Genomic DNA, 9,251 nt, shown 5'->3' with positions numbered 1-9,251 from the left:
AATTCTTCTTTATCTAGCATCAATAATGTCGAATGTTTTAAATGGTTCAAGATTCGATCAAATGAGGGCGTTTTCATTTTGACAAGCGCGTGTATCGGCTTATTTGCCGATTTTGTAATATATATTTGTTTTCTGTATTCGAACAATATGTTATGTTTATACAAAGCTACTGCATTCAATTGAAATTATTAAAAAAATGGAACGGAATTTTTTTCGAAATACGTAAAATATGTGAGTAAAATATGTGAGTTTTAATAGATCGAGAGAATGTGTATTTACTACACATTTACCTCATTCCTTTATCAATATTTGTTTCTTTGTAAAGTCACGGTAAACTTTTTTTAAATAGATTGATGACATTCTTTTTAAATTAAAATGTGAAGTTAAATAATGATTATTTTATCATTAAAGTATGACTTGAAAATAAAGTACTTTTATCTTTAATTTTATTACAAATATAGAATAAACTCTTTAAACCAATATAAATAATTTTTGTTATAAAAAATTTATAATTTTTCAATGGTGGAAATACGAAAATTTACAGATCGATTCCTGCACGTAGTTTCTCGCTTTATGAATGTCATGCCACCACTTGACTTGAACAAGCTCAAGAAAAGACCATTAACAAAAGAAGTTTTGGAACAACCCAAGAAAAAAATAGACAGATTCGATGGATTGTCAGAAGAGGAAGTCCAAAAGTATACATTACAAGATTATCTGGAGATGAATCTGGATTTAATATTTGTTGGAATCAATCCAAGTTTAATGGCGGCACACCGTGGTAGGTACTATGCAGGTCCTGGTAATCACTTTTATAAGCTTCTGCATGAATCTGGCCTAACACCAAGATTTGTCAGCTTTGAAGAAGACTATAAACTCTTGCAATATAGTATTGGTTTGACAAATATCGTCGAACGTCCCACTAGATCTGCTGCAGATCTCAAACGAACAGAACTCAAAGAGGGTTCTAAAGTAGTAGAAGAAAAGTTGAAATTATATAAACCCAAAATTGCAGTATTTAATGGTAAATGTATCTATGAGGTATTTGCTCACATCACTACTAAGTCCAAATTTTATTTTGGATTACAACCAGAACGCATAGGTGATACTGCAATTTGGGTGACACCGTCAAGCAGCGCACGGTGTGCAAATTTCCCTAGAATGATGGACAAATTGCATTTTTATACAGGATTAAAGAAATATCTACATTTTTTGAAAGGCGAAATTACCAATGTTGACTTAAAAGAATTTTGTTTTGAGGGACGCAAGCAGATTATACCCAGTACTTCCAAAATGTGGCGGCGCAAAAATGTCTCTACTTTTCTACATGGAGGTAGAGTTGTTAACAAAAATACTCTTTGTCTGGATACATCTGAGGAAGATATTGGTTCAATTCGTACAGTTGAATTTCTAGTAGAAAAATCTGATCAAAAGTATTACAAAGATGAGAATACGTCTTTCAATAAGAAAATATGCAGTCAAAAAATTGAGAGTCGAGAAACATTTGATGAAACTGTAGAGAAATTGGAGGCAAGTATAAAAGAAACAGAAAATCTTATAAGTAATGTTAATGATGAAATAGTTGTCAACCAATCAGAAATTAAACAAATATCTGAAATTAATGGAAAAGGAAAAAAAAATTGCACTGTTGTAACTAATAATATTTTAAATCACGAAAGTAATATAACTAATTTGGAAAATAACGAAAAATATGCATCTTCAAGAATTACTTGCAAAACTCCAGAAACTGAAAATAATTTGAAAAATTGCAATGGAAGTGATACAGATTTTCTAGGTTTAATCAAACAAAGGTTATCTCAGAAAAGTAGCAACGATGCTATTATATCCTGTATAAGATCAAAATCTAATTCGAAAAAGAAATAAAACAATAAATATTAGTAATAATGATAGACATTAGTATGCAATTTCAAATTTCAAAAATTTATATATATTTTTATATTTTAGCATGTACATATATCTTTTTTTAACTTAAAGTTTTGTTATCAAGATATTTATTATGTATAGAAATATAAAATATAAGAAATTCACAAATCCACAATGAAAGACATCTTCCATTTCATTTTTAAACATTATTATAAATGCTTATATAATAATTGCATAGTAATTTAGTGGAAGGAATGTTTAAGTAGTAAGAAAACACTATTTATTTATTTTATACTAAATGAATTTTATTTTTCTTATTCACAAGATGTTACATCGATGAATGACAAAAAAATTCGTGAATATATGTATAATTTAATAAAATTTATTTATTTCCTTTCGTGATGCAAAACACTTATTCAAAGTATCGAAATTTTTTAATTCACACAAATTATTCCTTACTTTTATTACTTAGAATAAACTTATTATATAAACATATTTACACTTGAACTTTCACCGTCCAAATCCACCATCAGAAAGCGATGTTACTTTCTGTTGTATTATTTTACCATAACCACCTCGTCCACTATCAAAGTCTGAACGGTACTCATCCCTCACCTAAAATATTAAATAACATTACATGTCATCTATATATGTATATATCTTGTGTTTAAATTAATCTTTCATAAGATATTAAAAATAATTACTTGTCCTCCAGTTTTTCCACGACCATATTGTCGGCCTTCGATAAAACCTGCATCCCAGTCAGTTCTGATGATTCGGTCATCCAACCGAGTTCCGTTTATATACCTCATGCAACTTTCTGCATCAGCTCTGATATAGTACTCAATAAAACAGAAACCACATGGTGTCTTTTTATATTTATCAAGACCCATAATTATTCGTCTTATGTCTCCACATTTGGAGAATAATTCGTATATTTGCTCCTCCGTCGTATAAAAGGACAGATTCCCAACATATAAAGTACAGGAATTTCTTAGTAGCCTGTCCTGTTCGGCTCTTGTTCCCTATATAATGAAAAAGGATAAATTAGTTATTCACACAAAGTTGTTAAAAAAACTATATTTATCAGATAAATATACATAATATAATTGAATGCAATTATACCATAATTAATTATTTTTAATCAAACACTTTTCAAATATTGATTATGATAATTAGAACTAAAAATTTCGAACTACATAAAATGGAAAAAGGATAAATTAGTTATTTATAAGAAACAGAAATAAAAATACATATAAGAAACATAAATAAATTGAAATATTGTACACTAGATAATATTTGAGGTTAATAATCAAAAAAAAGAAAAAACCTTGAAATGTTGATCACGATAGGAGCTTAATTCAACTGACGGCGAGCTAGTTGTATTTAGTTTGACCGACATTTTCCGAGGCTATTTAGCTTAATTTTGCACTCATAAAAATTAATTTCTGTCGCAGTTCAAATCTGCGAAATCTACTGGAATCCACAGAGCGGAAAGAAAAATGAATATATTCAGTATGTAGTTGTGTGTGTACCACGAACGCTTACTTGAGCGCTGCTGAGCATCCAATGATACCAATAGAAGAAAAATAAATTATCAAATAAAGATAAATTTCAGAGACTTTATGCAACACCTTCTTTTGTTGAGTTTTAGAACACGCAAAAGTCTCACTGACCAATCGACTGTTCACTTTTTGGAAAATATAAGATATAACGGTAGGTAATTGGTTCTTTCAAATGTAGCATTCAGAAGTCAATGCTGACTGTATTTATGAAAGCACGGAACGTTCTTTCCAATTCCTTCCATCTTTGATTGGGTTCCATTGCGTTCGTGTTAGCAAGGTGAGTGTGATTTATATTTGATATATTGAATGATTATGCGCAATGCGATGATAAAAAATAACATTTTATTTTATTAATACCTGTATATTAACGACTCATCATTAAATCTTTTGCGTTAAAACCTGTATAATTTGGAAAAGTCGTTCAGCATGTGCTCCTAAATTTTTAACCTAGAAAACACGTTTGCGTTGTTTGTGCAAAGTTTTAGCCATTTTCGCGATACCTACCTTTCTTCAGCTAAGTACTTGTTTTGTGATAGATGCGTACAATTTTTATAGATAATTTTTTTATAATGAAATTAATTAGCTATTTAATATTCACTATATAAATTTTATATATATATTCACTATATAAATTATATATATATAAAATTGGCGTTGTATGCCATTCAATGTCTATTTTCTATTTCTACGTTAGAATCCTGTACTAAAACCTTTTTTCTTGCTTTCGTCAAATATCAAACATATACTTACCTGACTTTAAATTCCAAAAATATATAATAGTTAGCAAACCTTTAATTAAATGTTCGTGTATGATTGCTACAAAGATTTTTTTTTATTAACGTTAGAAATAGAATATGTTAGGTATGTAGGTTGAAATAGTAGATCTGTTCGCATTGCATGAAATTCCCAAATATTTTTGCACTTAAAATAAGATAGATATATATTTGGCTTTGAAAAGAGAGAAAGCAAAGATGCCAAATACAAAAAGTATGAGCAATATGAACAGACCTAGTTTTTATTTAATTATAAAATTATAAAAACTATATTCAATATTTATAGTATATTAAAATAGTAGTTCTTATTAATTATTTGAATTATATTGCAGAACTTTTGGCATACAACGAGTATCGCATATACAAGCACCATGCAGCTGCAAATTCGTGGACAAGAAACAACTATCATTGTATGTGAAGATAATGAGAAAATACAACATATAAAGGTATTAATTTTTTTAAATAATATTTTAGTACACAAAATTTACTTTCTAAATTTGTCTTTGGGTATTAATGTCCAAGGATGTAGCATTAAAATGATAATCTAGCATTGTTTATTTTATAATGTTAGAACGAGCATTAATGCAAAAATAATATGTAAATTTATATAAAAGAGAAAGTTATATTTTACTTTCGCTTTTGATAAGTTTGCTACAATATTTTTTTTTATAATTATGTGATAAATGTAATTATTGTAATTATTATTAGCCTATATAACTTAATTTATGCAACAAGTTCTGTGGTTGGTTCTTCAATACTGTCATTTTATACAGTTTTAATTTATATGATAAATATTAAAATAAAAAACATTTCGATTATATATACATACTAATAGTTTAATTGTTTACAGGAAAGAATTGCGAGTCTGCAAGGCATTGAAGATGAATTTCATCTTCATTGCAATGGAAGCTTATTAACAGATGAAACTTGTGTAACTGAACTTCAATCAGATGTACTTGAATTGATTGTACCCTTACGGGGAGGTAAGCTAGTTTCTAGAAAAAAAAATTCATTTAGATTCATAATATATTTTAATGTTTTTAATGTAGATAGTCAAAATAAGCTGTGTTATATTATATAAATATATTTGAAAAATACTATAATGTTTAAAGTATATTGTATTTATTATAAAAGACAAAGCACAAAAAAAAATTCAGATTGATTATAAAATAATTTTTGTTCTTTTCAGGAAAGGTTCACGGTTCTTTGGCACGTGCTGGCAAAGTAAAAGCTCAGACACCTAAGGTAAAGCGATACTTCAATCTTGATTATTTAAATAAATTTATATCTCGGGTTTGTTATTTATGATGAAAAAAATATTGATGTATATGTGAAATATAGTATATGTTCATATATTAAATTAATATATGTTGTATTAGGTTGAAAAGCAAGAGAAGAGCAAAAAGAAAACTGGCCGAGCTAAGCGACGCATTCAATACAATCGTAGGTTTGTCAACGTCGTTCAAACCTTTGGCCGCCGACGTGGACCTAATGCAAACACAAATTCATAAATGTTATTACTATAATATATTTGTTACAATAAATTCGGATAAAATGCCATAACTAAAACATAACAAATGTGTATTTTATTAAAATTACCTGTATTTTCTAGGCTATATGCTTTAATTGCACTGTGATCAATGAAATGCAGTCTGAATTCAGCATAATTCTGTTGAAAATAGTTGGAAAAAAAAGAAGCTCCGTTTTGATATATGGACACACCACAGAATCGAAAAGTTTAATTTTCAAAATATATGGAAGTACAAGAGTTGTAATCTTATATTCTAAAATGCGACGATATGAATGATGCTATACACAAATTCCTGGAATTTACTATTGGGAACATATTTGGTAAAGATATAACCTGCAGAGAACCCGTCGATCGTTGCGACGAATATCAACCGGGTTCTTTGGTGGAGCTGGGTAGAACCAGTATTAAAGTATGAAAAAGATATAATTTTTTTCCGAAAATCTATTGTCTTATTTTAATGTAAAATTTTACAATCGTTGTATATATATAGAAAGAATTTAAATTAAATTTTTTTATTCAGATATTATACAGAGGAATTAAAGTATATTTTGTGAAATAGCGTTTCCATAAATTTAATTAATATTTTCATAAATTCAATTAATTGTAAAGTAATATTTTGCATGAGTGCAAACTTGGAAATTTAAAATTAATTTAGGTACATTATTGAAAGAAAAATCAACAAATTTCCTTGAAGTTTAATTAAAAAATAAGCTTCTTTCTTTTGTTTGCATAGAAAATTTTTGCAGATGGCAAATTTCTTCATATTATTGCAAAATTAAGCACATTTTCTTATAATTTTGATACTTTTTAAAACAGTTTTTATCTTTTTTAAGATTTTAAAGATATTTTTTTCTAAGACTGATATACTTGTATAAAATAAAAGTACAAAATAATATTAATTATAGAAAAAATATTATAAGTACTATCCGATGAAATTTCTAATTTTTAGAAAAATAATGATAAAAAGATTTTATCTTATCCGAATTTTCTTTAGATTAGTTATGACGACCGGAACACAGTTTTAGATACTATATTAATTTAGTTTTTATTTCTCACATTCTGCTATATTCTCATGTAGATTGATTGGTTAGTGCTAGTTTACAAAAAAGGAAGGTTAGGTTATGGTTAGGTTATGGGTTAGTGGCAATTAGTGCTATGCGGTATGATTGTGTCTTCTGCTAATATAGCACATTGTTTGACAATTTTATAAAAGCTGAAAAATTTTCATAATTTATTAATATATAACGAACTGTAATATACAGATATAATTTATATAAGTTTTCGAAAACTTATATCAAACACACAATGGTAACTCTATTGATTATATAAATTTCCAAATCTGTACGAAATATTAAGCATGACGCTAAATACGGTTTATTTATTAAGTTTTTCAAGAAAATCTTGATGCCGTGCGGGTTATGCGCGATACCTGTAATAAAATCAACAAATCTGTCGGAAAACAAAATGTCAACCTGTAAGGAGCCAGGAGTTAAGAAATTAATTCGACCATCCGAACTACCTATTTATTCCTTTGAAGAAGATTGTAAACAGACCTCATGGTAAAGCACAAGTAATTCCAATTAGAACTGTTATATATATTATAAATTGAAATTTAACTTACAATTATAAGAAATGTTTCAATCTTGTGATAAACTGTTATTAGAGAAGCAAGGAACGTTATTGAATATTCCCCTTATAAAAATTTATATGAAAATTAACATTTCTATCAATTATTTTTATATGTAATGTTTATTATTAAATTTTCTAACAGTACAGAATGTTCACCTTCGACTCTGGAGCAGAACATATCTAAAATTCGCAAGTCAGTTCAAGCAGTTGTGTCTGAATATCAACATTATACTGATGTTATTTCAGATACTATCGACATCGGTTTTGAACATAGCAGTTGTAAGTGTTAATTAAGCATATATTTAAATGTATTTTATACAATTATTCTACAGCGCAATAACCAAATTATTTTTTTGCAGCTCTTTTAGATTATCTACGTGAAGAAAGTAATGTTATGCCACGAATGGGCGCCATCGCTATCGGTGGAATAGCTGGATTAGTGCTTGGACTTAGAGGACGCAAATTCAAGCGAATAATGTATTCTAGCGCAGGTGCACTTTCTATGGCAGCTATCTGTTATCCTAAGAAGACAAAAGAGGGATTCGACATGGTTAAACATTACGTAAACGTTGGCTACAATTTTATTTATGGTGGTAATGTATATTAAACTATTTTCAGCAAATTATTTTTTTTATAAACACAAGAGATGTATATTAAAACGGATGGGAGTCATTTAACTATGTTGCAATTGATTACAAATCAAATACAACGTAGTCAAACGAGACGCTTTCTATTAAGACTACCAGCTTTCAAAATTCAAGATGGAATTGTCAACGAAACATGGACATGTCAATATTTTATTATAAATAATTTCAGTCAAACCAGGTGACAATCGAGAGCTGCAAAACACAATGCCAGAAATGCCGAAAATGCCAACATCTTTTTCGGAATTTGTAAATTCAACGATTGTCACAAGTTCAGCAGTGGCTACTGCTCTTGGTAGTTTTGCACAAAATGCATATGCATCTTTAAGCAGTAACAAGGAGGTAGGATGCAACGAAGAAATTTCTCTATTGCATCATCCCTCCCTTACACCTGCTTCATTTCTATTGCTTAATCTCTATCTTTGAGAATGCTTTAAAAAAGATGTGCTATATCAGTACCTCTTACTGTTTATATAATATTTTTTCACAACTATTGAATAGTTAAATTAATCTCTTATAAAAATCAAGAAGGAAATAAGTACAAATAGTATATTATTATAGAAATAATGATATATTACGAACATATTGCTAACGTATTACAAAATACTGTCACGGCTACCATCTTTTAAAAAATTGGTATGTACTTAGCTTATGCAAACGTCGATCAAGATACGACAAAACCTGTTCACTACGTAACATTTCGTAACACCAAGGAAATCTCTGAACCCATAATTGAAACGTTACCTGCACCTTTAGCAGATAAAAAAACAAATACTCGAAGAAACTAGTTTTGATAAAAACAAACTTAGGTGTCTATGCTTTTTTCCTGTCATATTTCTTAATAATTTTTGTCTTGCTTGTTTGTGTAATAATTTCACTTTAATCAACTTTACTTATAGCTATTATATTTATTTTTTGCCATTTATATTTCAGGAAAACCAATCGACAGCCAAATTAGACACTAAGCAAGATTAGGCGTTTTTCAATAATAGAACAATGTAGCAAAAAATGTATAAAAGTTTTATTAACATTTTGAAAAAATTATTAATTATCGAAACAATAAATCGTATCCTATAATATATATGAAACATTGTATTCTATCTTATATTTGTGTAAGTAAAGTAGTATATAATGACACATCACGCATCCCTTTTTGATTGAAAATGAATAAAGCTTGTTTGTTTTATTTGTGTTTCACAAATAAAAAATATACATTATATTTTTT

General features: G+C 28.2%; 4 protein-coding genes across 6 annotated transcripts in view; 3 read left to right on the top strand and 1 right to left on the bottom strand.

Moving 5' to 3' along the window:
• The first annotated feature begins 92 nt into the window (after positions 1-92).
• On the top strand, positions 93-2,668 carry LOC108756151 (G/T mismatch-specific thymine DNA glycosylase-like). 3 transcript variants are annotated; one of them, XM_018499755.1, is made up of 4 exons: positions 93-231; positions 545-781; positions 1,190-1,530; positions 2,600-2,668. In XM_018499755.1, the coding sequence occupies exons 1-4, from the start codon at positions 153-155 to the stop codon at positions 2,630-2,632; spliced, it is 690 nt and encodes a 229-aa protein (XP_018355257.1). In that variant the 5' UTR covers positions 93-152; the 3' UTR covers positions 2,633-2,668. The 3 variants fall into 3 exon arrangements, with proteins under 3 accessions (XP_018355257.1, XP_018355256.1, XP_018355255.1); XM_018499754.1 differs by having other exon boundaries at positions 545-1,530; XM_018499753.1 differs by lacking the exon at positions 2,600-2,668 and having other exon boundaries at positions 545-1,884.
• On the bottom strand, positions 2,282-3,549 carry LOC108756152 (nuclear cap-binding protein subunit 2). The gene is made up of 3 exons (XM_018499756.1): positions 3,215-3,549; positions 2,589-2,909; positions 2,282-2,499 (listed from the first exon to the last, which is right to left on the bottom strand). The coding sequence occupies exons 1-3, from the start codon at positions 3,284-3,286 to the stop codon at positions 2,395-2,397; spliced, it is 498 nt and encodes a 165-aa protein (XP_018355258.1). The 5' UTR covers positions 3,287-3,549; the 3' UTR covers positions 2,282-2,394.
• A 95-nt stretch (positions 3,550-3,644) lies between these two features.
• Positions 3,645-5,789, top strand: LOC108756153. The gene is made up of 5 exons (XM_018499758.1): positions 3,645-3,726; positions 4,555-4,668; positions 5,073-5,205; positions 5,412-5,467; positions 5,602-5,789. Exons 2-5 carry the CDS (start codon positions 4,594-4,596, stop codon positions 5,731-5,733), a joined length of 396 nt encoding a protein of 131 aa, XP_018355260.1. The 5' UTR covers positions 3,645-3,726; positions 4,555-4,593; the 3' UTR covers positions 5,734-5,789.
• A 61-nt stretch (positions 5,790-5,850) lies between these two features.
• Positions 5,851-9,251, top strand: part of LOC108756154 (regulator of G-protein signaling 6-like) — a 9,424-nt gene continuing 6,023 nt past the window's right edge. Inside the window, exons 1-5 of the mRNA XM_018499759.1 lie at positions 5,851-6,162; positions 7,140-7,312; positions 7,525-7,661; positions 7,742-7,975; positions 8,199-8,368. Coding sequence (XP_018355261.1) covers positions 6,022-6,162; positions 7,140-7,312; positions 7,525-7,661; positions 7,742-7,975; positions 8,199-8,368 — 855 coding nt within the window. The 5' untranslated portion in view covers positions 5,851-6,021. The remainder of the gene's footprint in view (positions 6,163-7,139; positions 7,313-7,524; positions 7,662-7,741; positions 7,976-8,198; positions 8,369-9,251) is intronic.

The sequence above is a fragment of the Trachymyrmex septentrionalis genome, unplaced genomic scaffold (assembly GCF_001594115.1).
Source record: "Trachymyrmex septentrionalis isolate Tsep2-gDNA-1 unplaced genomic scaffold, Tsep1.0 scaffold95, whole genome shotgun sequence".
In the NCBI taxonomy this organism is placed as follows: domain Eukaryota; kingdom Metazoa; phylum Arthropoda; class Insecta; order Hymenoptera; family Formicidae; genus Trachymyrmex; species Trachymyrmex septentrionalis.
Note: the sequence above shows the minus strand (reverse complement) of the source record. Positions and strands in the feature narration are given on the sequence as shown.

Excerpts from the sequence above, each read along its gene's own strand:
- LOC108756153 (XM_018499758.1), top strand. The coding sequence starts at position 4,594 with ATGCAGCTGCAAATTCGTGGACAAGAAACAACTATCATTGTATGTGAA. Across the intron at positions 4,669-5,072 it reads AGAAAATACAACATATAAAG|GAAAGAATTGCGAGTCTGCA; the intron begins GTATTAATTTTT and ends AATTGTTTACAG. Across the intron at positions 5,206-5,411 it reads GATTGTACCCTTACGGGGAG|GAAAGGTTCACGGTTCTTTG; the intron begins GTAAGCTAGTTT and ends TGTTCTTTTCAG.
- LOC108756152 (XM_018499756.1), bottom strand. The coding sequence starts at position 3,286 with ATGTCGGTCAAACTAAATACAACTAGCTCGCCGTCAGTTGAATTAAGC. Across the intron at positions 2,910-3,214 it reads ATCGTGATCAACATTTCAAG|GGAACAAGAGCCGAACAGGA; the intron begins GTTTTTTCTTTT and ends TTCATTATATAG. Across the intron at positions 2,500-2,588 it reads GTGGAAAAACTGGAGGACAA|GTGAGGGATGAGTACCGTTC; the intron begins GTAATTATTTTT and ends TTAATATTTTAG.
- LOC108756151 (XM_018499753.1), top strand. The coding sequence starts at position 153 with ATGTTTATACAAAGCTACTGCATTCAATTGAAATTATTAAAAAAATGG. Across the intron at positions 232-544 it reads TTTCGAAATACGTAAAATAT|ATCGATTCCTGCACGTAGTT; the intron begins GTGAGTAAAATA and ends GAAAATTTACAG.